This window comes from Muntiacus reevesi, chromosome 4 (genome assembly GCF_963930625.1).
Source record: "Muntiacus reevesi chromosome 4, mMunRee1.1, whole genome shotgun sequence".
Classification (NCBI taxonomy): domain Eukaryota; kingdom Metazoa; phylum Chordata; class Mammalia; order Artiodactyla; family Cervidae; genus Muntiacus; species Muntiacus reevesi.
In genome coordinates, this window is record NC_089252.1 from 107,960,479 (window position 1) to 107,985,097 (window position 24,619).

A 24,619-nucleotide genomic window follows, 5' to 3' on the forward strand; every position below is an offset into this window, starting at 1 on the left:
AGGGCCTCTGGTGCTCTTCTCACTGGACCAAGGGTGGCAGGACAGGAATGCCACTCTCTTCCAAAGAGTTAAGGTAGGAAGGGACAGCATTAAGGCAGGGCCCAGGAATAGTCGCGGGCTGGTGGCCAGTCAGCGTCTATCCGCATCTGAATTGGCACTGATCACTGGTTCGTCCACCTTCCAGGTAAGATACGCAAGGCCGTGTAATAGACTACAAGTCCCAAAGTGCACCACGCCGTCGCCGGGCGGGAGCGCCTGCTGGAGGACCGTGAAGCACTACGGGAACTGTAGTTCCCGGTTGCGTCGAAATTACAGCCTGAATCGCTTTGCGCACACCCTTCCCACGTGCAGCTGGCTTGCTGCCTCTACACGCCAGGGATTCGCCTGCCTCACCCGCAGCGCCGACCCGAGGAGGTGGTTCGGTCCCGAACAAGTGGGATTCTCCGGGCTCTAGCCGCGCGCCCTGCCGCTCCGCCGCTTAACTTCCGGGTGCGACGCCTACCCCACCCGGGACTTCCTGGGCCTGTTAGCAGCCACACGGCTGAGTTGTGCTGCGCAGGCGCTGTTGAACAGATGGCTTCACGGGTGTATCAGTGCGCAGGCGTGCCTGACCTGGCGGCCCAAGCCTCCGGTCTGTTTCTGACAGGTGCTCCCAGGAATAAAGGCGCCAGCTACGGACCCCGGCCCCACTAGCGCCATGGGCAGCAGCTGCCGCATCGAATGCATATTCTTCAGCGAATTTCACCCTACGCTGGGACCCAAGATCACCTATCAGGTGCCACCCGGGCTCGCGGGACAATGGGGGTTAGAGGGACGCTCCGGGGAGTTCAGTCAGTTGCCTGGAAGCGATGGAACCCCGTGCCCCGTGCTGCACGCAGGCACGCCGCTCCCTTGTTCGCGGGGAATCGTGAACCACAAGTATATTCAAACCCAGTCCCGGGCTCCCGGTGTGGCAAGGCAAACAAACATCGCATAGGCAGTGATTGTGGAAAATGAGGCTGTGTGGGCCCAAGGGAGGTGCCAGGTCCTACGAGAGGTGTGAGTGGTGATCTACTAGTATCCCTGGATGCATAGAAATTTAGGTGTGGGAGGAGTGTGCCAGGAGGAGGGAACAGCATATGCAAAAGCCAGGAGGTAGGTGAAAACATAATGTGTGTGTGGAAACACAAAGGTGGAGTAGGCCTGGATGGATGGGAGAAAGGGGAAACCCTGGAGAAGAGAGCTTAGGTCTTGAAGGTCACCCTGTGTACTCTGCCTAGTTATAAGGTTCCCTAAGGGGCTTCTTGTCACTCCCTTCCACAGGTCCCCGAGGACTTCATCTCCCGTGAGCTGTTTGACACCGTCCAGGTGTACATCATCACCAAGCCAGAGCTGCAGAACAAGCTCATCACTGTGTGAGCCCCTAGGAGGGGAGTAGGGAGGGTTCCCAAGGAGGAGTGGACAGACATGGGGACAGGAGGAGATTGATTTTGTTCCTACCTGTTCCCCTCGTCCAGCACAGCCATGGAGAAGAAACTGATAGGCTGCCCCGTGTGCATCGAGCACAAGAAGTACAGCCGCAATGCCCTGCTATTTAACTTAGGCTTCGTGTGTGACGCCCAGGCCAAGACCTGTGCCCTTGAGCCGATCGTCAAAAAGCTGGCTGGCTACCTGACCACACTGGAGGTCTGCAACACAATGGGCTTGGGTGGATGGGCAGGCAGAGTTAGGGAAGTTGTTTGCATGTCTCCAAAGCCCTCCAGACCTGGGAACCTGCGAGGGCAGGATGCCAGCCAAGGGTCCTGGGGTGTGCCCACCATGCTGTCCATGCCCCATCCAGCTAGAGAGCAGTTTCGTGTCCACGGAGGAGAGCAAGCAGAAGTTGGTGCCCATCATGACCATCCTGCTGGAGGAGCTAAATGCCTCAGGCCGGTGCACTCTGCCCATCGGTATGGCCTGCCCTCTGCAAGGACAGCAGAGGGGTCGAGGAGGGATGAAAAAGTGGCAGGGGAAGGTGGGCCCAGTCAAGAACAAGACTGGTGAACAAATTGGTGGCCAGGAAATAGCCATGAGCTTGGCTGATGATGTCCAGGGTCCAATGGATGATGGGATTGGGGAGGGGGAGGCCAATAGAGTTCTCTGGCTCTGCTCCCTGAGCATGTTTCTTCCCCTGAATGAACCTCAGTCTCTTGCTCCATAAAAGGAGGAGACTGGTCCTATGCGGAGGCACCTGTCTGCCTCCAGGGTGGCTGGGAGGACTGCCCGGTAATTGAGGGCCTCTTGGCAGAGTTGGCACTGAGGATATGGGTGGGGTCCCCTGCAGATGAGTCCAACACCATCCACTTGAAGGTGATTGAGCAGCGGCCTGACCCTCCTGTGGCCCAGGAGTATGATGTGCCTGTCTTTACCAAAGACAAGGAGGATTTCTTCAACTCACAGTGGGACCTCACCACACAACAGGTGTGCTCGCCCTCCCCGGCTATCATGACCTGTGGCTGGTTGCATCCCTGGCCTCATCCCACTTCTACTGAACCTGTTCTTCCCTGCCCAGATCCTGCCCTACATTGACGGTTTCCGCCACGTCCAGAAGATATCAGCCGAGGCAGACGTGGAGCTCAACTTGGTGCGCATTGCCATCCAGAACCTGCTGTGAGTGGGGAACAGTGACACCCGGGACAGGTTTACCAGTCAGGAGGAACCCAGGGGCCCTGAGTGTAGGTGCTGGGAAGGCATGGCCTCAGAAGCTGAGCGCTACTGTTTCCCCAGGTACTATGGTGTTGTGACACTGGTGTCCATCCTCCAGGTAGGTGAGTCTGGGGTCTGATTAAGTGCAGACTGGATCATGTGACTGGGCCCAACTGGGGCCGTGTCAGACTTCCAAGCCCCTTACTCAAGCCCCTGTGCCGCCTACTACCCTCTAGTACTCCAATGTGTACTGCCCAACACCTAAAGTCCAGGACCTGGTGGACGACAAGTCCCTGCAGGAGGCGTGTCTATCCTACGTGACCAAGCAAGGTATTGGCAGGCTCTGGGGGGAGGCCATCTCAGGGAGGGCAGGGCTACCTGGAGAGCTGACCCTTGATGCCTGCAGGGCATAAGAGGGCCAGTCTCCGGGATGTATTCCAGTTGTACTGCAGCCTGAGCCCTGGCACTACTGTGAGAGATCTCATTGGCCGCCACCCCCAACAGCTGCAGCACGTTGATGAACGGTCAGTGGGGGCCCCCTGGAGCATGAGGGGTTTGCCTGAGGGCAGGTACACTCTCTGTATCTCTCTGCAACTCTGGGTCAGAGAGAAAGCAGGAGACTCCTAGTGAGCAGAATCACATGGCACTGCTAATCCAGGAAGGCTTCCTGGAGGTGGTGGGTTTTAGTGGCCAGTCTGGTCATGGAAACAAAACCGGAGGGAAGACTGGCCTGGCTTGAAAGAAGCCTGGCCCAGAGCATCACCTCTTTCTTCCTTGACACTCATCCCAGAAAGCTGATCCAGTTCGGGCTTATGAAGAACCTCATCCGGCGACTACAGAAGTATCCTGTGCGGGTGTCTCGGGATGAGCGGAGCCACCCCGCCAGGCTTTACACAGGCTGCCACAGCTACGATGAGATCTGTTGTAAGACAGGTAGAAGCAGGCAGGACTGCTGAGGTGGGGTCAGGGCAGCGTGGCCAACCCCCACCAAGGCTGCTGACCTCACCTCCACCACACCATTCAGGCATGAGCTACCAAGAGCTGGATGAACGGCTGGAAAACGACCCCAACATCATCATCTGCTGGAAGTGAGGCTGGTGGCGGCTGGATGAGGCATGCAGCTATGGCTACTCTCTTCTGCTAAGCCCTTCCTGGTGCATGAGGACTAGACCGGAAAACTAGTCCATACTGTCCCAAGGTTGACCCTCATTTCTGTAAATAAAGTCATTCATTTCAGCCTGCCTTTATTGAAGACTACGTCTGAGCTAGCCACCAGAGAGAACCAGCAGTGAGTGAAATAGCTGTGGTCCTGGCACCCTGGAGCGCCATCTGGTGGGCGGAGCCAGCAATGGGCATGTAAAAGTGCCCACTAATTATAAACTAAAATAATCAGCCAGAAAGAAACAATCAGAAAGCTGAGATGAAAAGTGAGTTGGGATAGGAGCTGAGACTGCTGCGTATTAGATGGGCAAGAAAGGCCTAGCTGAACTGGTGTAAACCAAACCCTGAAGAAGAATATACCAGGCAGAGGTAACAGGTGCAAAAGCCCTGAATCAAAATCTGCTTTGGGATGTGTGAGGAAGCCAAGCTCAGCCCGTGGGACAGGAACATAGAGGGCAAGGGGGAGAGGAGCAAGAAACAAAGTCGGGAGGTAGGAGAGGAGGCACAAGCCTGACTGCAGAGCTATGGATAAGCTGCTTTGGACATCTGAAATCTCTCTGACATCTATTCGTCGCTCAGTGGTGTCCGACTCTTTCATGACCCCATGCACTGTAGCCCACCAGGCTGCTCTGTCCATGGAATTCTCCAGGCAAGAGTACTGGAGCAGGTTGCCATTTTCTTCTCCAGGGGATCTTTCTGACCCAAGGATTGAACCTGGGTCTCCTGCACTCCAGGCAGATTCTTTTTTTTTTTTTTTTTTAATGTTTAAAGAGAACTTCATTATAACAGTGAGTTTTGACTTGAAAATCATTACGTGAAGTGAAAGTGAAAGTGGCTCAGACGTGTCTGATTTTTTAAGACCCCTTGGACTGTAGCCTTCCAGGTTCTTCTGCCCATGGGATTCTCCAGGCAAGAATAATGGAGTGGGTTGCCATTTCCTTCTCCAGAACCAGGCAGATTCTTTACCATCTGAGCCACCATAGTATTCAATGTTTTGAGGGCCAGAGGCAGCCAGATCCACAGTCATGTGAGGAAGGAATGTCTCGTGTACAATTTTTTTTCTGGCCACGCTGCATGTGGGATCTTAATTCCCCAACCAGTTATCAAACCACACTCCCTGCATTAGAATCGTGGAGTCTTGGTCACTGAACTGTCGGGGAAGTCCCTCATGTACACCTTTAAAAGACTCCTGGTGGGAATTCCCTGGAGGTCCAGTGGTTAGGACTCCAGGCTCTTAAACTGCGAAGGGCTGGGGTTCGATCCCTGGTCAGAGAAATAAGATCCCACATGCTACAAGGCAGGGGAAAATTCAGGACGGTCAAGGGTGGAAATGGGTCCAGGAACAGTGACATGACAGGCAATGGCAGCCCGGACTAGGCAGGAGAGAAGTTGTGAGCCCTGCGCAGTATTTTGGGGGTAAAGCCAATGAGGTGGAGCTAGACGCCAGAAATGCTGGAACGAGAAGGTCACAGAGAGCAACAAACGTGGGCGGAGAGGGAGCAGTTACGGGGACAGCTGAGCTGGGGCGGGCCGACTTGACATCCATCTGAGGAGGAGGCCTAGGGCGCAAGAGTCCGGAACTCTCGAGCTGCAGCCGTTTGTGAGGGAGAGAGCTCCACGAGTCCAAAGAGCTGCTACCCGCAGCCTGGCTGGCAGGCAAGACGCTGGCGTGTAGGGAACCAGCAGGGGCGGGGCCCAGGTCGCACTGCGCAGGCGCCGAGCTTACCGTTTCCATGGCGGCGAGTACTCACGCGCAGCCACCGCTCTGCAACCGTAGAGTCCCAGACTTCGGCCCCGCGGGAGACCGTGTCCCCAAGCGCGTCAGCAGCATCGCCACCCCAGAGCCAGCTACTGCCCGTGGAGAGCCAGACCCCACCTTCACGGTCTCGGTCCGTTGCGGAGACATGGGCGACCTGGCGCTGCTGCTGCCGCCGGGCGAGGCTGAAGTGCTAGTGCGGGAACTGCGCAGCTTAGAGCTGCGCGATATGGGCTCCAGAGGGTGAGGCCGCTGAATACAGGGTCAGGCGGTGTCATGGCATTAGAGTCCTTGAGTTGGGGGAGTGTGGGCCAGAGTCCTGTAGGGGGAGGGTTTGCCCAGTGTGGAGGGGCCCTTAAGGTGGGGAGGTAAAGCTCTCTGAGATAGGGTTATATGGTCCTGGGCCACCTTGGACCCCTCAGAATCGGGTTAGGCTTCAATAGCACCCAGCCCCGACCCCCACTCCTGCTGCACGCATGTGCACTCCCACATGCACACACACCCCGGGGCAGGTGGAACCAGCAGCATGAGAACCTGGAGAAACTGAACATGCAGGCCATCCTCGATGCCACGGCCGGCCAGGGCGAGCCCATCCAGGAGCTGCTGGTCACCCATGGGAAGGTACGCTGGAGTCATAGGCAGGGTTCCTGCCTTCTCACCACCCCACACCCCACCACCACTCTACCTTCTCAGGAACTGGGTGCCTACACTTCCCTCTGACTGGCACCTCGGTCCTCCCCAAAAAAGAAAGAAGGGTGTGTTACACCTTTGATTTAGCACCCCTATGGGACAGGACCCTGGCGTGCCTGGTGGGGAGCAGGGTGCAAGTTGATTAGGGAGATAGTCTTGGATCCTAGAACAGCCTAGGCTGTAGGGGGAGGGCCCAAATTCTAAAGGCATTCCTGACTAGACTGTCAGGCTAGAGGGGGGCCCCCAGTGAAGTGGGGTAGAACTTTGGCATAGAAGGGGGCAACCTCCCCAACATGAGAGAGAGAGGGAGTTAGAAACCAGGAGTTGGCTCAACTGGAATGTGAGCCAGGAGGTGGAACCAGTAGACGACCTGAATCATCACTGACGAAAGGGTTCCTCTGCAAGGGAAACGTGGCGCCCTCTACTGGTGGGGTGGGGTAGGAACAGGGCACTGTGAAGGGACCTGAGAAAAGAGTGAGGCCGAGGCACACAAAAACCTCCGAAGATCAGAGAACAAGGACAAGAGAGGGCACCAGCAGGAGGCGTGAGCAGGAGGGCTGGCCTGAGGGTGCACTTGGATGGGGGCGAGGGGACAAGGGCTCAAGTGCAGAGGAAGCATGGCAGCCTGGGGACAAGGCAAGGACCAATCCATGTGAAGCCTGGGGCATGGAGACCCCCCCAGAGGTGTTGGAGGCAGCTGGAAATGAAGATTCAAGGTGCAGGAGAGAGGTTTGGGAAGGAATTCATGGGGCACAGGAGAGACTAGGGGTCCAGAGGAGTTTGAGGAGGGTTGAACTGGGCTGACCTGTTGGCAGGACAAGACAGGCCCATCTCACCGCTTGCCCTCTGCCCTCCCCCTCAAAGATCCCGACACTGGTGGAAGAGCTGATTGCAGTGGAGATGTGGAAGCAGAAGGTATTCCCTGTGCTGTGCAAGCTGAAGGACTTCAAGCCCCAGAACACACTTCCCATCTACATGGTGGTGAGCTGGGCCATTGGTGCATACACCCGCCCGCCCCTTCAGAGGACCCTGGACCAGAGAGGGTGGCTGGTAGGCCATATCCCGCTCTCAGCAGCTCCAGGCCCTATCCTTCTCTTTATGTGACAGTTACACCATGAAGCCTCCATCATCAACCTCCTGGAGACAATGTTCTTCCACAAGGTGAGGCAGCAGCCCTGCCCACTGGCTACTGCCCTTGGCAAGAGTTTGGCGGCAAGGGGGTTGTGTCTGCGTGCCCAGAGCATTAGAGCAAGGACATTTCCCCTCCTCTTGCCCTTCAGGGGGTGTGCGAGTCAGCGAAGGACACCGTCTTGGACCTGGTGGACTATTGCCACCGCAAACTGACTCTCCTGGTGGCCCAGGGTGGCCGTGGTGCTCCCCCTGAGGAGGGGTCCCAGCACAGCACCTCCATGCAGGTGGGCTGAGGTTCCCTGGGGTTGTCAAGGGCTAGACCCCAGCACCCCTTAGCTTGAACACCATGTGCACCCCCCACCCCCCACCCCAGGACCTGCAGAAGCAGGCAAAGCTGATGGAATTTGAGATCGCACTGAAGGGCCTCTCAGTGTTGCGCTACATTACAGACTGTGTGGACAGGTGGGCAACCCAGCCAGGCCTGGGGCCTGCAGTGGGGGGCTGGGAGTCTGGGCCTGTCACCTCCGCTTACCTCCCTACCCCCGTCCTAGCCTTTCTCTGAGCACCTTGAACCGCATGCTCAGCACCCACAACCTGCCCTGTCTCCTGGTGGAACTACTGGAGCACAGTCCCTGGAGCCGGCGGGAAGGAGGTAAGGTCCTCCTCCACCCGCCTAAGCCCCAGTTCACTGCTTCCAGGACATCTTCCAGGATTGATGGGGTGGGCAACTTGCAGTCAGATAAACGTTGCTCCCTTGCCCAAAGAGAATACCAGGATGTTTCACCCACAGTGGGCCTAGACCTGGACTCTGTCGCAGGCAAGACCTGTGTGTCCACTACTGAGGAGTCACGCTGCTCTGAAGTGAGCCCCACCCCAGCGTGGGCATGTCCTGTGGCCCATACAGCTGGGTCATTCAAAGCGCATGCAATACCTGCACCCCATATGTTGGTTCCTCTTCCCAGGCAAGCTGCAGCAATTTGAGAGTGGCCATTGGCAGACAGTGACCCCCTCGGAGCAGCAAAAGCTGAGCAAGTTGGATGGGCAGGTGTGGATCGCTCTATACAACCTGCTGTTAAGCCCGGAGGCCCGGGCCCGCTACTGCCTCACAAGCTTTGCCAAAGGACAGCTACTCAAGGTAGGGAACTCCTCCCACATGAGTGTCCACAGCCCCTGCCCTAGGTCACCCTTGATGTTTATTTTTGCCCGCCCACCTCAGCCGCAGCCCTCTCTCCACACCTTGGGCCCCAGGTGATAACAGCAGCTAGTGGGACCTGGGTCCCACTGGCACCCTCAGCCCAGTCTAGCCCAGCCCAGCCCAGGCCCTCTCTGCTCCTCAGCCCTCTTGGTCAGCACCGCCTCACACTGGCCTCCCCTGGACACCCTTGCAGCTCCGGGCCTTCCTCACAGACACACTGCTGGACCAGCTGCCCAACCTGGCAGACCTGCAAGCTTTCCTGGCCCACCTGGCCCTGACTGAAGCCCAGCCCCCTAAAAAGGACCTGGTGTTGGAACAGGTAGGCTCTCAGAAGTTGGTTGGTCAGGACCACTGCTCACTTGACAGCTCCTCCTCCCTGCCACTCTCTGCTTCTCTTCCCCAGATCCCAGAAATCTGGGAGCGGCTAGAGCGAGAGAACAAAGGCAAGTGGCAGGCTATCGCCAAGCATCAGCTGCAGCAGGTATTCAGCCCCTCGGAGCAGGACCTGAGGCTGCTTGCGTGCAGGTGAGGCCTGCTGAGCCAGCAGGAGGGGGAGAAGGGAGGCAGCAGGCGTGGGTGTGGGCGGGGCTGCTCCCGTCCCCCCATCCATAGGCCCAGCCAAGTCCTCCGGATCCTTTTCCCAGGTGGGCTAAGATCTACAGGCTGGATGTGCTCGAGGCAGTGGCTCCAGAGCGGCCCCACTGTGCCTCGTGCAGTGCAGAGGCCTCCAAGCGTTGCTCCCGGTGCCAGAATGAGTGGTATTGCTGCAGGTGAGGGTATCCTAGGACCTTGGGCCCCTAAGTCCCACTTCCATACCCCTCAGAGCACTGCATCTTCACCGGCCCCGTTTGCCTGCAGGGAGTGCCAAGTCAAGCACTGGGAGACCCATGGAAAGGCTTGTGTCCTGGCGGCCCAGGGGGACAGAGCCAAGTGAAGGCTGCAGCTGCTGAGGGCCAACTACCCATGCCGTACAACCCACTCGAGTGTCCCCCCTGCAAACCTCTGGATCTCAATCTGGCCTCTGCAAGTGCCCCAGCCTCCCGGGTGGTGAGGATAGCAGGCGGGAAGAGCTGTTGACCCATCTCCCCCCAGCTAAGCGCTCCCCACTTCCTGCTCTATCAGGCGGGTTGGCTTAGGGTGCAGCCTCCCCAAGCTGGGGCAGAAGGCCTGGGCGGGGGGGACAAGGGCCGGATGTGGGGACCCTCTTCCTCTAGTACTGTAAAGTAAAACTAGCTTCCACAAACACGCCTGTTTCCGCGTGGCCCCTTGAGGTCGTCGTGGTTGTTAAAGAGGAGGGGAGTGACTCGCTGGATGAAGGGAGGATAGGAAACGGAGGGCGGGGACTCTGAGACAGCAGCCCCCAGCCGCACCCGCCGTCCCATTCCGCCTGTGGGCCGACACAGCGCGGGTGCCCACGTTTCCATTGCGCTGCTCTCCTCTGCTCTCCCGCCGCTCTGCCTGAATCCTGGAGGCGGTGCCAAATCGGGGCCCGCCCCGCGGCCCCGCCCGCCCCGCGCTCGCTAGCGCCCAGAACCGGCCGAAGACCCGGCCCGATCGGGCCATGTCCGCTGAGCCTGAGCTCATTGAACTGCGGGAACTGGCACCCGAACGGTGCGCCGCTCCGGGCCGCACCCGGCTTGAGCGTGCCAATGCACTGCGCATCGCGCCGGGCACAGCGCGCAACTCCTCAAGGCAGCAGGTCCCGGGCCGGGGCCACCGATTCCAGCCCGCGGGGCCCGCTACGCACACGTGGTGTGACCTGTGTGGCGACTTCATCTGGGGCGTCGTGCGCAAGGGTCTGCAGTGCGCGCGTGAGTAGCGGATCCAAGAGCTGGCGGGAGCGAAACGGGCAGCCAAGGGACAGACCCGTCGCTGAGGGCCAAGTTGCAATGGAGGGGTTCGGGGGGACGGTCCCCACGTTTCAGGTCCGTTACCTTTGCCCCATAGCACAAGAGAGTGTGGGCTGATGGTTTATAACCTTGCCAGGCTCCACCTGCCTTAGAGACAGTTAGGCAGAGGAGCTGTCTGTAAATAACAAGGTGCTACTTTCAAGTTTAACCAGCGCCTTGGCCCTCCTTGAGAAAGGCTTGTGCCTGTCAGTCTCTGGGCTCACATTCTTACACCTGCCCCTTTGGAAAGATTCACTTGCCAAGTCCCCTGGGAGAATCCCTGTGGTGAAAGGAACTTACCCACCTATGGGAGAAGGCCTGGAAACAGTCAGAAACTTGGGCACAGGGCTGCAAGCAGGAGCTTTGAGTCTGTCTTTAGCAAATACCTATTGCAGGTCCAGTCAACCAGCTGCTAAAACATGAAACACAGCCACACACCAGTTGGTGCTTCTGCCCTCCCAGAAATCACCGGCAAGCTGAGATTGCTGTCTCACTGACCATACACCATCTAGAATCACTTGGGATGCTTTTACAGCCCTCCAAACCCCTACCCTTGGATCTTACTGCAGACCTGTTGAATCAATCAGGTCACTGAGAGTGTACCAGCGACTTTTAAAAACAGGTCATTCTAATGAGTAGCCTGGGTTGAGAATCACTGCTCTGGCCCATTTAGGAACTTAGGGAAGATGTCCCAAGCCTGTGTGTGATGGAGACCCTCTCATCTAGTACAGGAGTTTGTCTTTATTCAGTTAGGATGAGTATGGGACTTGTGGCAGCATACAAAGCATGAACAAGAGCTGCGAGATAGCAGTGTTCCCAAGGAGAAATAAAGTGGCCATGGGAATGAAAAACATGACAATCTGGGTGTGTGTCAGAGGCAGAAACAGGAATCAAGGATGAGTTGGGGTGGTTTGGTTTGGTTTTTGTTTTTTGCTGAGTTGAGGAACTCTGGCAAGGGCAGGGGTGAGGAGAAGTGAAGAATTAAAAGGAGTAGGGAAGTGAGTTAAATGTTGGCCATGTCTGGTTGAAATGTTTATTGGACATCCAAATGAAGATACTGATACACTGAATCTGATCTCAAGGAGGAGGTCAGATGGAAGCCTTGGATCTAAGGTAGGTCAGTGTACACAGAAAAGCGGTCAGGACTGGGCCTCGGACACCCCACCACTAGATCTGGAAGCTGAAACAGAGCTGAAGCCCCCTGAGCAGGGGCTACAGTGAGGTGGGAGGAAAACCGCGGTAGTGAGGGCCCCCCGGGGTATCCAGAGAGCAAGCATCTGACGATGCTCGAGATGAAGGGACCACCACTCCAGGTGAAGAAGGGACCACCGCATTCCGCAGTGTGGTCTCTGAGTTTCCTGGAGGGAGGGGAGCAAGACTGACTGTAATGGGTAGACGATGAAGCCGAGGAATTAAGAGACCAGTGTGGTAAGTTTTGAGTGTAAGGGGAATAGAGAAAAATGACACGAGGGGGCACTGAGTTAAAAGTTTTTTGTTTCCCCCTCCAGTAAATGTGAGGAGGGAGGGACGCTGATAATGAGGAAGGGGAAGTTCTGCCCTAGGCGTTAGAAATCCAACTGTTAAGCAGGCCTGGATCCCTCACAGCATGTCTTCCTGCCAGTTTCTAGGCGCCGGGCCGGGGGGCGGGGAACCAACTCTAAAATCTGAGTGGCAGTGGGTATTAACGGGGACTGAGATAAGGCCGGTCACGCAGAAAACGACGAGCAACAGCCTTCATCCCGGGGCTTCGCTTCTGTCCCCGGGACGCTCCTCCGAGCTGGTGCTGGGGTTCCTCCACCTCACGGCCAGGCCTCTCTGCAGATTGCAAGTTCACCTGCCACTACCGCTGCCGCGCGCTCGTCTCCCTAGACTGCTGCGGGCCCCGGGACCTGGGCTGGGAACCGGCGCTGGAGCGGGACACGAATGTGGTGAGCGCGGGACCGGGGAGCTTACGGGCAAGGCAGGGGTGCGTGGACGAGTGGGCCACATTGCAGGCGTTCCCTAGGGCCGCCCGGCGCTACACGCAATAAAGGTTTTGATAGCCGACTTCCCGGCGACAGAGAGTGGCTAATTCTGCGCGCGGGCTCCAAGGGGTGCCGGGGGGGGGGGCGGGGTGCTGACTCGGCCCTAACCGCTCGGAGTCGCCCAGACTACGCGCAAGCGCAACTTCCACACCTTCCCGCAGCTGCATCCGGCCTCGAGGCCACGCTGGTGCACACGCGCACAAGCCCCATAGTGTCCCTTGGGAGGCGGGGCCTGCGCGGCGGCGCTGAACTGAGCTGCCCCAGGGCTGAGATCATTCTTGGAGGCGAGGCGTGTGTGACCCCGCCCTCCTACATTCCTCCTCCAATGAGACGACAGCTAGATCCTGGCTGTCTACGTTTCAGTGTTAACGGTTGCGGCGCGGACACTGGTTCCGGCGCACGCATACTCATATACGGGCGCGCACGCGCACACGCGCTTGGGGCGGTGGTGGGAGTCTACCGGTACACCGGAGCCGGCGGGCTGGCGGGCGCGGCGATGGGTGAGGCGGACGCGGGAACGCCTTCTTTCGAGATGACCTGGAACAGCACGACAAGCAGTGGCTACTGCAGCCAGGAGGACTCGGACTCAGAGCTCGAGCAGTACTTCACTGCGCGTACCTCGCTGGCGCGCAGGCCGCGTCGGGACCAGGTGGGGACCGGGGCTTGAGGGAGGCGGGCGGGGCCGATCGCTGGGATCCCGCCCCTCCCCGGTACGTTGCAGTCTCGAGAGTTTGTGGGCCGCTCCGCCCTCCTGTCAGCGTGGATCTCAAATCGAACCGGGGCCAGCCCTCGGAACCGTGTGTCGGGCTTTCAGCACATCGGTACTGGGTGCCGAGCCCTTGCTGTTTCTATCACAGACCGGTTGAACCAGGAGAAGCAGCTGAGTGGCTTGGGGTAGACCAGGGACGGGCATTATCCACCCCTTACTAAGGCTGACTGTGCAGTCTAGACTACCGCCTCGATTTCCGCGTGTGGGCGCTCCCACCCCTTCTCTGGGGGACCTGGAGGAAGTGGAGGGGGAGGAGTCCTCGCCGGGAATTGAGAAGTGTGTTTAGGAGAGAGGCAAAGGAAGGTCCAGGCCCCTCCATTTCCACTCCTGGATGGAGCTAGCTTGGTCCCCACCTCTTGCCAGTCCCGGCCTATCGCCAGCTGCTGGAATGTGGAAGATTCTGAGTCTCCCCTCCTCTGCAGTGGACCAGGAGTACTCACTTGGGCAGCATACATAGAAAAATCAAGAGCAGACCAGGGCATCTGGGAATGGCCAGGAAGGAAGCTTTGTTTTGGGACTGTCAGCATTCAGGAGCACTTGGCCCAGGAAAGGTGGGAAAGGCTAGATTGTAAAATGCCCTGAGAGGGATCAAGAGATGGGGGTTACTAATCTAGGACTGTAAGGTGTCCTGGAGCAACTGCGCCTCTCAGAGCCCCCCAGATGTCCTATCATCAGAGACCTCTGTGCTGCGTGCCATGGGTGTGACCCCCAGGCTCAGAGCTGGTGCACCTCAGAAGCGCAGGAAAGAGAGATGGTGACCATGAAGTGAAGTTCAGCATGCCTGGCAGCAGTGGGGCAGAACTCCTTACGTGAGCCAAGAGAAAGGAGTTACGGGTGATTATTTAGATGAAAATTCTATACCTTGAAAGCTCAGTCCAGAGTTTGGGTGCAAGATTTGAGGGTGGATCCCTGGGACTGTCCCTGTGTCACTCAGGCCTGAGCCTTTTTCCGTCATGGAAAGGTGAGAAAAACCACAAGACACTAACCAATTAAAAAGCAGGCCATGGAGTCCCAAGTTGTAGGTAAGATATATACACCTATGGCTGATTCATGTTGATGTTTGGCAGAAACCAACATGATATTATAAAGCAATTATCCTTCAGTTAAAAATAAATTAAAAAAAAAAACCATCAGTCACTCTGGATAGTGGCAGAGTAGAGGGTGAGTGGCTAGAGTGCAGCAGAGGGGAAATTCCAAGGTCCTGTTGTATGTCCCTCTGGGACAACTTGTGGAATTCTCCTCCAGCAGTCAGCTTTAGAAAATGGAAAATGAAACTCTCTCCTCTAGAGTCCTGGTAGGACAGTGCAGTACCTCCAGTCCCAAGTCCTTGAGGGAGGTTCACCTGGAGAAGGGAAGGGGCTGGAACTGAGGTCACTGCATCCCAGTTCGGGGCTCTTGGACAACCCAGGAAGGGAAGAGGGAGGACCCAGGCTAGAGCTCAGAGCCATCCATCATAAGGAAGGGGAATAAGTGAGTAGCATCCCTTTGATCACCCTGTTCTGTAAATAGAATTCTCTTCCTTCTTGCCCTGGCACTAGATTCTGCTCAGCTTTCCTCCTGCCCCTAGCACCTCTTCCATCCTGACACTCCTTTCCCCTGGGGCACGCCTTGTCCAAAATCCTTCTTGGTGGAACAAACACATCCATCCTTTATTCCCAGCCCCTCTAGCCATCATTTTATCCCCCCCCCCCATCCCTCATTTTCCAGGATCCAGACCATTTGTTCTTAACAGTTCTACGAGGTTTCCAACAAGGTCTCTGCTAGAGTTTTTCACTTCTCAATGCTCTTTTCCATCTACGAGACTTTTGGAAGCTTGGGGAAGCAAATAGGCTTTGGTTCCCACCCCTCCTCCAGAGCCTCAGTCCTCAGTGTCAACAACTTGCTGACAGCTGAACAGCTGCAGGTACTAGGTGAAGAGCATATTGCTAAAAGGCTGTGAACTCTACTCTACTCCCTCATCTGTCCTTCCTACTGTTCGCAGGAGATGGTGTAAGCTTGAAAGTGAAAGCATTAATCACTCAGTCGTGTCCAAATCTCTGCAACCCCTTGGGCTATAGCCTGCCAGGCTCCTCTGTCCGTGGGATTTCCGAGGCAAGAAGGCCGGAGTGGGTAGTCATTCCCTTCTCCAGGGGATCTTCCCCACCCAGGGATTGAACCCAGGTCTCCTGCATTGCCAGCAGATTCTTTACCATCTGACCCATCAGATGGTTAAGCTTAGGGGACTCCAAAGCAGTAGTCAGGAAGAAGTCTGGCTGTCCTGGGCTCAAAGCTGAACAGAAGGTTAAGGTTATTCTGCAGAAGACCTTCTGATGGGAACTTCTCTGGGACAGCACATTGGTCAGTGATGATCTCAGCTGAGTCTGTGACACTCCCACTCCTACTAGGGCCTGTCTGACGTCAACAGGAAGTAAGGCTGATGCAACGAGACAAGGGAGTTTGGCTGAAGCCCTGGCCCACACGCCACCCTTCTGATAAGAATCCAGTCCCTGGAGGAACAAGGGGAAGGGCTGAGTGGTGGAACTAAAATCTTTGGGCTCAACCCTCTAGACAGCAGGGAGGAGGTGCATAAGCCTCCCTGTTTGGCACTTGTGGGACAGGCTCCACTAGAAGGCTGCCCATGTCCACCTCTGGTGGATTGGAACCTGGTCTGAAGCTGCCTTTTGTGCAACTTGGGTCAAGATCAAATGGCATGTCACAGTGGCTTTCTCACTATGACTGAGACACGTAGGCCTGGCCCAAGTCCCCCACCAAGTGTTAAGGTTGTAGCAGTTGCCTCTCTCCGCCTGCCCCCTGGTGGCTGGTCTCCTGGTGTGCACCAGTCCCGTACCTCTCACCCTGCAGTGAGTCCTGGCCAAGGCAGAGAGGCGAAGTGAACTGCCTTCTCCAGGACACACCTTGACCTCACCCAGCTAGGGTGCTGAGATCAAGCTGTTCCTTCTCAGAGTCCCTGATCTTATCCTGACCTTGATTTCAAGGTGTCCTTAGACCCTTACCCAGGGCTGAGGAGACTTCAGGCCAGCAGCAGAGAGCCAAATGATTCTGCCTTGGCTGTCTCCATAGAATACAGAACCAGGAGCTGTGATGGTTTCCTCTCATCAGGCCATGAACTGTGTTGTCAGTTTCCAAAGGCTGCCCACAGGCCATTTTACAGAGTGGTCCACCCAGAGTTTATCTTCTTGCCTGTGACATGCATTGCAGAGGAATGGGTTCTGTGAGGGTCATCTCTCCATGTCTGCCCATCTTTCAGGATGAGCCCGTGGAGTGGGAGACACCTGACCTTTCTCAAGCTGAGATCGAGCAGAAGATCAAGGAGTACAATGGCCAGATCAACAGCAACCTGTTCATGAGCCTGGTGAGTTGACAGCCTGTTTTGGAGAGAGATAGGAACCCAGCCATGTGCCTGATGCCCAGAAGGTCACAGCTGAGGTATTCTTGGGAAGGCCCGAGCAGTGATTTATTCACACCCACCCTAGCCCCAAGCGGACTGGTAGTGTCCAGTCCTGTTCCGTCTCACCTGGCACCTAGTCACAGTTTGGTTTTTCCTCTTTAGAACAAGGATGGCTCCTACACAGGCTTCATCAAGGTTCAGCTGAAGCTGGTGCGCCCTGTCTCCGTTCCCTCCAGCAAGAAGCCTCCCTCCCTGCAGGATGCCCGGCGTGGCCCAGGGCGGGGCACAGCTGTGAAACGCCGCACCTCCTTCTACCTGCCCAAGGATGCTGTCAAGCACCTGCACGTGTTGTCACGCACGCGGGCACGTGAGGTCATCGAGGCCCTGTTGCGCAAGTTCCTGGTGGTGGATGACCCTCGCAAGTTTGCACTCTTTGAGCGGGCTGAGCGCCAGGGCCAAGGTGGGCTTTCTACCCCATCCCACCATGTGTGAGGGTATATATACATGTGCCTGTGCATGCAGGAGCTGAGGGGGCTGTGCCTGGCTCTAATTAAACCCTCCTTTCCCTCTGCCTGGCTCACAGTGTACCTCCGGAAGCTGTCAGATGATGAGCAGCCCCTACGCCTTCGGCTCCTTGCAGGGCCCAATGAGAAGGCCCTAAGCTTTGTGTTGAAGGAGAATGACTCTGGGGAGGTGAACGTGAGTAACAGCTCTCCTTAGTTTCTTGGGTGTGACTGGGCAGGGCTGGAGGGTTGCAGCTCCCATAAGACCTACAGGAGCAACAGGGCTGCAGACAAGCCCTGCAAAGCCTCTGCAGAAGTGCGTGAGCCTTGCAGCTAAAGTGGAGGTTTCCAGGAAATTCATGCCAAGGTCTAGGGCTTGCCTTAGGAAACCAGGAAGAACTATCTTGATGCACTGCTCTTTCCTGTCGTGGGAAGTCCTTAGGAGATGCAGGGGTCCATCTGATGGCATGGTGATCTCATGCCAGGTCAGAGCCACACAGATAGACACAGGACAGCATGGAGGTGCTCCTCTTTAGGCATGAGAACTTTTTACCGGGAAGCTGTCTGGCTCCAAGGTAGTGCCTCTGCAGAGTGAGATTAAACTCAGAGAAAGTAGGCATGACCTGTCCACAGGTAGCTAAGGAACATTGGTTTGGTTGCCTGTCTGTGAGATCACCACCCTACCTTGTGGGACCCATCTTCTCTAGTATTGTTGTTGGGAATCTTAACACAGACCATTCAGGTAGGAACCTGACACTGGAAGGCACCATCCTAGCTGCATGATCGTGATGCAGTCGTCTTCTTTGGGGAGAGCCTGCCAACTTGGTAGTGCCTGCTGTAGCTTATGTCTCCCTTCTCCCCCTCCAGTGGGACGCTTTCAGCATGCCTGAGCTACACAACTTTCTGCGCATCCTGCAGCGGGAAGAAGAGGAACACCTCCGCCAGATCCTGCAGAAGTACTCCTATTGTCGCCAGAAGATTCAGGAAGCCCTGCACGCCTGCCCCCTGGGGTGACCTCTTGTACCCCGGGGTGGAAGGAGGAGAGTAGGCAGCGCCAAGGGCGTGCCGTGTGAGTGTGCAAAGGCCCCTGTGGCCTGAGGAATGAGTGTGCATGGAGGCCCTCTCTTGCTGGGGGATCGAGCCCAGAGAACAGCGAAGGAGCTGGCCCCCTGTGTCCACCAGTGGGTGGAGCAGAGCATGGCTCTTCACCCTTCTGCCTGTCGTGTACTGGGTCATGGTGGGCCAGGGTTGCCCTGGGAAGCTGCTCCAGGCTTGCAGCAGGGGTAGAGGAGACAGAAGTCTCTTTAAATTTGTGTCTCAGATATGAGAATCTCAGAGACCCTACAAACAGAATAGGGTCGTTTGCAGGGATGAGGGCCCTTGTCTATGCAGAACGGTTGTGTGATTTGGGTCTTGGATGGGGTGGGGGGTGTCTCAGGATAGCCCTATCAGAACCAAGGGTGGGTGTTCAAGATAAGACAGGCATCAAGGAAGAGTCTAGGGTTCCCTCTCCAGCACCCTCTGACTCCTCACACACCTTCAGGTCAGGGAGTGCTGGCTAAGGGTGCAGCAATAGTGCCTCTGCCTCCTCCAAGGAGGATGTCCCTGGGCCAGGCTCTCTGTGAATGTGGGCAGTGGCCCAGGTGTCTGTGCCTTGTTTGCCAGTCAAAGCCAGGGTCTTTCCCTTGGGTATTTTTGATGATGTGTGCGAATGTATGTACTATTTTGTGGCCTCAGCTGAATGCCTCCTGCGGGGAAAGGGGTGGGGGTAATAGTCATCAGGGCCTGGGGTCTGAGAAAATTGGCTAAATAAAGATTTAAGAATTCTCCTGCTTTTGGACTGTTTATTATGGGCCCTCATATGCAACTGCCCCACATGCCAGTGGCTGCCAAGATTGATGGACAGGCTCAGAGTAACTTTTTGAGTGGTACCATGGGACAAATCTGTGAAGGATGTGGATATGTACTCAGTCATCACTCAAACCCTGTGGCTAAGGTTGTAGTGAGGGTAAGAACATCAACTGGCAGAGCTTAGAGAAACCACACACTCCATGCTGTGGAAGGCGCTTCACCAAATACTGAGATACTGTTGTGGACCAGACACTGGTCATGGTACCAAAGGTTAGTGTCCACAAACCACAAAGCAAGGCTTCTGGTGGGTTTCGAAAGACCACTGAATTTGAAGTTCTTTGGCCCCTGAATGTAGATATACAACCATTGGCCAATTCCTTAATTTTATTTAGGTTTAGTTTCTCCTCCACATGCCACAACTGGGGATGGCAAAAAAGGTATGGGGATAGAAGCCAGATGGGCCCTGACCAGTCCGGCCTGGAGTCAGGCCCTAACGTGCTGGTTTGGGGGAGGTACCCGGTGCTTGGGCAGGTCCGCTGAGCCTGACCTCTAGGGGTCGGGGACATCAGAGCTGCCATACAAGCCAAAGAAACCAGGCGGAGCGGACAGCCACCACTTTCCCTGCTGGGAGCTGCCCGAGCTGGATAGAGCATGGCCTGCTGGGAGCTGACGTCTTGCGGTGCATGCTGGGGTACCTAGCATCTGAGGGCGGCTGTTGGTCCCACCCCGCGGACCGACGAGAGAAGCAGCCAATCAGAGGGGGCAGCATGCGGCGCATTCGGAAGCGGAAGTGAGGTTTCCGTGGAGACAGCGCAGCCTGCGGAAGGCGGCGGCACCGGCGGCGGCGGCATCTGCAAGCCAAGGCCCAGGCAGGGAATGGTGGCGCCGACGGCCTTGTAAGAGCGAAGTTACCGTGGGGCCCGCCATGCGCCGGCGGCCCTGACATGGGCGCCAGCGGCTCCAAAGCTCGGGGCCTGTGGCCCTTCACCTCGGCGGCGGGGGGCGGTGGCCCAGAGGCGGCGGTCGCTGAGCAAGCTTTGGTGCGACCGCGAGGCCGAGTCGTGCCCCCCTTCGTATTCACGCGCCGCGGGTAAGGGCGCGGGGTTCCGCCCCCGGGAGGACAGACGGGCGGCTGGGCGTCTCGCGACATGGGGCGCTCCCGCCGCTGTACCCCCTACACCCGAGACAGGACGATTCCTATATTTCAGGTCCCCATAGGAACAAGGGGTGGGGAAAGCCGAGCAGGCGGTTCCTGGTGGCCTGGCTGCTCTGAAGGTCTCCCTAGAAGAGTGGGCCTGAGGCTTGTCCCTGGGCAGGTCCTCCGTACGATAAAGCTAAGATAGGGTCTCCCTGAGACTCCAAAGCCTCTTTCTTTCATCCTTTCCATCCCAGCCGGCTAGCTGAAGGCTCCTATTTTCCCTCACCCCCAGTTCTCCCTAGAAGAGAATGACCCTCTGTTTTGTCTGTTTCCGTTCCCCACAGTGGTAGGGTTGGACCTGTCTGGGTAGTGGCTGGGAGAGTAGGACTGGGCCCTAGCGTTGAGGCTGGGATCTGGGGAAAAAGACCCTCACCCCAGGTATGTTTCCCCAGATCTGGGGGCACTGACCTCTCCCCTCCCCCAAGGGGCCCAGATAGGAGCACTAGATCCGCTTGGATCTGATGGGCCCTGGGAACTGCTGCTCAGGTGTTGCTGGAATTTGGATGTAGAATCTAGGGGGACCCCAACAATGGCAGTTTGGTTGCATCAGCCACCTGGACTGGGGAGGATGCTGCCTTTTTTCCTTCAGGCTCCCTCCTAGCTCAGGCATCTGCTATCTCAGGCTTTGGCCTTGGGCCAGCAGTGTCTTCTGGAGTGAGACCAGCATACCCAGGCCACCATCCTTCTCACTCTAGAAGTCCTGGGTGAAGGCACGGGCCTGATGGAACAGCTACTCTTGCTGAACAAACCAGTGATGTTTTGGTATGGCCTCTCTTCTTAGGGTCTGACAGAGTAGCACTGGCCACCATCCCACTCCCCACTTTCTAGTGGACCCAGATCCTAAGCGAGGGATTCTCTAGGCATATTAACCTCCCTTTCTCCCACCAAGGTTGTTCTTCCCCATTTGGGGGAGGGCATACTTCCCTGTGGTCTATGGCATTTGCCATGACTAGCGTGGGGCTCCAGCCCAGCCTGTTCCCCTCTCCCTCTGCACAGCTCCATGTTCTATGACGAGGATGGGGATCTGGCTCACGAATTCTATGAGGAGACAATCGTCACCAAGAACGGGCAGAAGCGGGCCAAGCTGAGGCGGGTGCATAAGAACCTGATTCCTCAGGTGAGGGGCTGGGCAGTGGTCACAGAGCCTGTGTTGAATGTGTGAAGGTAGACCCAGATGGGGTCTGCTGTCATGGTGGGGGCTCTTGGGGGAGGAGCTGGGAGGAACAGGAAGGCTTCCTGGAGTAGGGGCCCTGAGCCGGCCCTCACTAGCCTCTGTTTCCATGGCAGGGCACCGTGAAGCTGGATCCCCCCCGCATCCACGTGGATTTCCCTGTGATCCTCTATGAGGTGTGAGCCTGGGGGGTGGCAGGCATAAACACCCCCTGCCCCAGCAAGACACCCCCAGGCTCAAGGTGTGGCTTCCATTGAGGAACCTAGGCTGGGGCCACAACAGTGAATAAACTCCACTGGCCTGGAACCTTCAGCTGTGAGCAGGGCAGTCCTACAGTGCTGGTTGGGTGTTGGTTTGTATGTGGACCAGAGGTGGCTGGAAGCTGGTGAGGGCTGATGGCGGAGTTACCAGTCCACCTTTCCCAGCAGTCCCTACAAGGAGCATGGCAGGGCACATGCTGGTCAGGAATGCCTGGTTCCTGTGCCCCTGCCTGGCCTGCATTCTTCCAAGCTTGCCTAGGGCCCAGCCCTGCTAGAGGCTGCAGCACTTTACAAGCAAGGTCTGCCTTTTTCCAGCCCCAGGGCAATGGGAGCTCTACAAAAGTGGGAACTTCCTTTCCCTCACTTCCTTTACCCTCTCGTTGGAGCATTTCAGCCGTTTGCTACCTCGATTCCTCCTGTGTTGGATAGAGGCTGGGGGCAGAACAAGCCTGATTTTTCCTGCCCACCTGCCCTTTTGTTCCCAGCCCCAGATGGATGGACAATTTGCTGGCTGTTAATAGGAATAGGGACTGGTGTGGGAGGTTTCTCCCTCTATCCAGGGCTGGCCCGATCCCTCCCCACTGCAACTAGTTGCCCCCCCCACCCCAAGTTGAGAGGGCATAGGATGGGGATCAGGAAGGGCTCTGGATGCCTGTGCCCCATCCCACTTACTGTATCTAATCCCCCTTGCCCTTACACATCCGCCACCCTGTGGTGAGGCACAGCACCCTAGGGCTGGTGCCAGTAGCTCTGAGGAGCCCACCACCCCTTTTCCTACAGTATACCCCTCCCTTCAGGATCAATCAAAAGAAAAGTACTGGAGCCCCTGAATAGGGGCAGAAAGGCGAGAACAACCATAATAGGAATACTTAAAATGTGAAAGCTTGTAAATAGTTTAGTCCATGATGTTGTTGGGGGCAGAGTCTGATTTCTACATAGAAATGATTTTTTTTTTTTAATTCCTTACTGTGCAAACTGTGCTTTAAGTGTGTGAGAAATGGCTTGGGGAGGGTAGTCCTCAATCTAGGAAGGCTGTTGTGTTATTTGTTCAATAAAATTATTTGTAGACCCTGCATACAAGACTGACATCCTCTGAGGCTGTGACACCAGCCTGGACCACCACATGGGCATAGTAGGTAGACCTGGGTCCAGGACTCTGGTCACACCCATGTCTGGCAAGGTCCAGAAAGAGCCTGAGCCCAGCCTGCGGCCATCCCAGCTATAACCAGCAGGTGGCAGTATATTCACATAGACCTCACTGCAGGCCCGCTCAGGATGGAGAGCCACTGTGTATTCATGTTCAGTAAGTGGAGACCCTGGAATTGGAAGGCCCTGGGATACTTCAGTAGGGATTGGCTCCACCTGCCTGACCTGAGATGACAGTGTGACCTCAGATAGGTCTGGAACAGTTGTTCTGTCCCCAGCTGTGGCAGCTGACCCCACATGAGGTCACAGCCTGAGCCCCATAGACGTAGGCCCAGCCTTAGGTGGGTGCCACTGCCCTTGACCTCCTGCAAAACTCTGCAGCCCAGATCCACTTGCCTCTCCTGGTGGGCACTCCCAGGAGTGTAGACTTGGGGCTTCTGTTCCAGCAGGTAAAACTCAAGTCACCTAGTACTTCCTCTAATCCCTTCTGCCCTTGCCTTCTTACCTGCCGCCTGCCCCCATGAACATTTGGTCTACACTTCTCAGGTCGAGCTGTGAGGCCAGTTCTCTGCTAGGCCTAGCCTTTGGCCATCAGCCCAACTCCCTATAAGAGAGGAGAGAGTTCAGGGACACAGGCTGCTGGGTCTGAGAAGTTGGCCTACCTGTCTTTTGAAGGTTTAAACTGGTCAAGTCTGGAGCAGGATCACCCTCTGCAGTCGGGACTTGGAAGTTCATCTCTGGGTATCTTCCCATCTGTGCAGTAAGATGCCAGGCATAAGGCCCTGTCACCCTTCACTGCCCCAGGGCCAGGGTTCTGCGGTGCGGGTGGCATCCCGTCATCACTGTCCCACTGTGGGGCACTCCCTGTGCTGGGCTTGCCCTAGCTGACTCTGAAGCGGGAAACAATGAGGGTCATGGCTCTGCTTCCCCACTCCCTCCCACTGGGCTGTGTGCACTTCCTTCCTGCTGGCTGCCTGAGGAAATGTCCCTGCCCTGGAACAGTATAGTCTGGCCTTTGTTTCCCCAGGGGCCCCCGCCCTTGGAGCTTCCAAGGCCTGTGTCCCTTACAGAGCCAGCTTGGTGGTCTAGGGATACCATCCTCCCATGCCATGTCCTGGACTCCTTGGTCATCAGGGGTAGACTATAGGATATGTGCCCACCTCCCCCACTCCACCAGGCTTACACAGCCTTCTATTAGGGGAGAGGCCCCAGGCATCAAAGGGGTGGGATGGTAGGTCCAGGGGGAGTAGGCCCAGGGTGATTTGAAGGTATGCAGAGTTGTCTGCACCTCTGAAGGAGTCTGCTGGAACCCTGCTGCAGCCCTCCCTAGAGCCAGCCACATTACAGACACCCTCTTCCCACAGAAACACACCCCTCCCCTCACCCATTTTGTAAGGAGCCCTGTATTCAGCAGCATCTTAGTGAGAACCACCCAGGAATGTCCTCTGACGAGAGCACCGTACAGAAGCCTCCCAGTCCCTGTCCCCCCCTCCCGCCCATCACCCACATCAACACTCTGTCACACTTTGTCCACTCTGTCACACAGAGATGCTTCCGCTCTCAGTGGAAAAAAAGATGACTCAACTCCTGTAAGTTCCCCCAACACCCCCCACCCCAGGGCTGGTTCTCTTCACCACCTGCTTTAGGGAACCATCTGCCAAACATCCCCCAAGTAGTTTACTTCCCAAAGCACCACCAGCAGGGCCCCTCCACTCATAAGCTGCTGGATTTGAGGATGGGCCTCAGCCCTAGGGGCAGGTTTGGGAAGCTGTCAGCATGGGGAAGGCTGGCACCTTGACTGGGTCCCCCAGCCTTCCTGTCAC

General features: G+C 56.6%; 5 protein-coding genes across 9 annotated transcripts in view; 4 read left to right on the top strand and 1 right to left on the bottom strand.

The window, feature by feature from the left end:
• The window catches only part of CYB561D2 (cytochrome b561 family member D2), a 28,128-nt gene that overhangs the window by 2,154 nt on the left and 1,355 nt on the right, over positions 1-24,619 (bottom strand). Inside the window, exon 2 of one of the 3 annotated variants that reach the window (XM_065933640.1) lies at positions 23,459-23,549. The gene's annotated coding sequence lies outside the window, so the exon portion shown is untranslated. Of the gene's footprint in view, positions 1-393; positions 544-23,458; positions 23,682-24,619 lie in introns of those variants that run through there. The other 2 variants (XM_065933639.1, XM_065933638.1) reach the window with 2 other exon arrangements.
• NPRL2 (NPR2 like, GATOR1 complex subunit) lies at positions 577-3,904 on the top strand. The gene is made up of 11 exons (XM_065933633.1): positions 577-775; positions 1,303-1,394; positions 1,497-1,665; positions 1,820-1,928; positions 2,303-2,439; positions 2,531-2,628; positions 2,746-2,782; positions 2,901-2,994; positions 3,071-3,188; positions 3,455-3,597; positions 3,689-3,904. The coding sequence occupies exons 1-11, from the start codon at positions 698-700 to the stop codon at positions 3,754-3,756; spliced, it is 1,143 nt and encodes a 380-aa protein (XP_065789705.1). The 5' UTR covers positions 577-697; the 3' UTR covers positions 3,757-3,904.
• Positions 5,569-9,829, top strand: ZMYND10 (zinc finger MYND-type containing 10). Its single transcript, XM_065935362.1, has 12 exons — positions 5,569-5,824; positions 6,094-6,202; positions 7,136-7,252; positions 7,379-7,432; positions 7,552-7,686; positions 7,776-7,864; positions 7,954-8,054; positions 8,365-8,537; positions 8,791-8,916; positions 9,001-9,122; positions 9,242-9,367; positions 9,456-9,829. The coding sequence occupies exons 1-12, from the start codon at positions 5,730-5,732 to the stop codon at positions 9,529-9,531; spliced, it is 1,323 nt and encodes a 440-aa protein (XP_065791434.1). The 5' UTR covers positions 5,569-5,729; the 3' UTR covers positions 9,532-9,829.
• Positions 10,122-18,985, top strand: RASSF1 (Ras association domain family member 1). 3 transcript variants are annotated; one of them, XM_065933618.1, is made up of 6 exons: positions 10,122-10,408; positions 12,308-12,414; positions 16,527-16,631; positions 16,830-17,127; positions 17,251-17,366; positions 18,038-18,985. In XM_065933618.1, exons 1-6 carry the CDS (start codon positions 10,159-10,161, stop codon positions 18,182-18,184), a joined length of 1,023 nt encoding a protein of 340 aa, XP_065789690.1. In that variant the 5' UTR covers positions 10,122-10,158; the 3' UTR covers positions 18,185-18,985. The 3 variants fall into 3 exon arrangements, with proteins under 3 accessions (XP_065789690.1, XP_065789692.1, XP_065789691.1); XM_065933620.1 differs by lacking the exon at positions 10,122-10,408 and adding an exon at positions 11,499-11,599 and having other exon boundaries at positions 18,038-18,981; XM_065933619.1 differs by lacking the exons at positions 10,122-10,408; positions 12,308-12,414 and adding an exon at positions 12,876-13,159 and having other exon boundaries at positions 18,038-18,981.
• Positions 19,706-22,749, top strand: TUSC2 (tumor suppressor 2, mitochondrial calcium regulator). Its single transcript, XM_065935363.1, has 3 exons — positions 19,706-20,111; positions 21,216-21,336; positions 21,507-22,749. Exons 1-3 carry the CDS (start codon positions 19,966-19,968, stop codon positions 21,570-21,572), a joined length of 333 nt encoding a protein of 110 aa, XP_065791435.1. The 5' UTR covers positions 19,706-19,965; the 3' UTR covers positions 21,573-22,749.

Excerpts from the sequence above, each read along its gene's own strand:
- NPRL2 (XM_065933633.1), top strand. The coding sequence starts at position 698 with ATGGGCAGCAGCTGCCGCATCGAATGCATATTCTTCAGCGAATTTCAC. Across the intron at positions 1,929-2,302 it reads CCGGTGCACTCTGCCCATCG|ATGAGTCCAACACCATCCAC; the intron begins GTATGGCCTGCC and ends GGTCCCCTGCAG. Across the intron at positions 2,629-2,745 it reads ATTGCCATCCAGAACCTGCT|GTACTATGGTGTTGTGACAC; the intron begins GTGAGTGGGGAA and ends CTGTTTCCCCAG.
- ZMYND10 (XM_065935362.1), top strand. The coding sequence starts at position 5,730 with ATGGGCGACCTGGCGCTGCTGCTGCCGCCGGGCGAGGCTGAAGTGCTA. Across the intron at positions 7,687-7,775 it reads AGCACAGCACCTCCATGCAG|GACCTGCAGAAGCAGGCAAA; the intron begins GTGGGCTGAGGT and ends CCCCCACCCCAG. Across the intron at positions 7,865-7,953 it reads ATTACAGACTGTGTGGACAG|CCTTTCTCTGAGCACCTTGA; the intron begins GTGGGCAACCCA and ends CCCCCGTCCTAG.
- RASSF1 (XM_065933618.1), top strand. The coding sequence starts at position 10,159 with ATGTCCGCTGAGCCTGAGCTCATTGAACTGCGGGAACTGGCACCCGAA. Across the intron at positions 10,409-12,307 it reads CAAGGGTCTGCAGTGCGCGC|ATTGCAAGTTCACCTGCCAC; the intron begins GTGAGTAGCGGA and ends GCCTCTCTGCAG. Across the intron at positions 16,632-16,829 it reads GCAACCTGTTCATGAGCCTG|AACAAGGATGGCTCCTACAC; the intron begins GTGAGTTGACAG and ends TTTCCTCTTTAG.
- TUSC2 (XM_065935363.1), top strand. The coding sequence starts at position 19,966 with ATGGGCGCCAGCGGCTCCAAAGCTCGGGGCCTGTGGCCCTTCACCTCG. Across the intron at positions 20,112-21,215 it reads TTCGTATTCACGCGCCGCGG|CTCCATGTTCTATGACGAGG; the intron begins GTAAGGGCGCGG and ends CCCTCTGCACAG. Across the intron at positions 21,337-21,506 it reads ATAAGAACCTGATTCCTCAG|GGCACCGTGAAGCTGGATCC; the intron begins GTGAGGGGCTGG and ends TTTCCATGGCAG.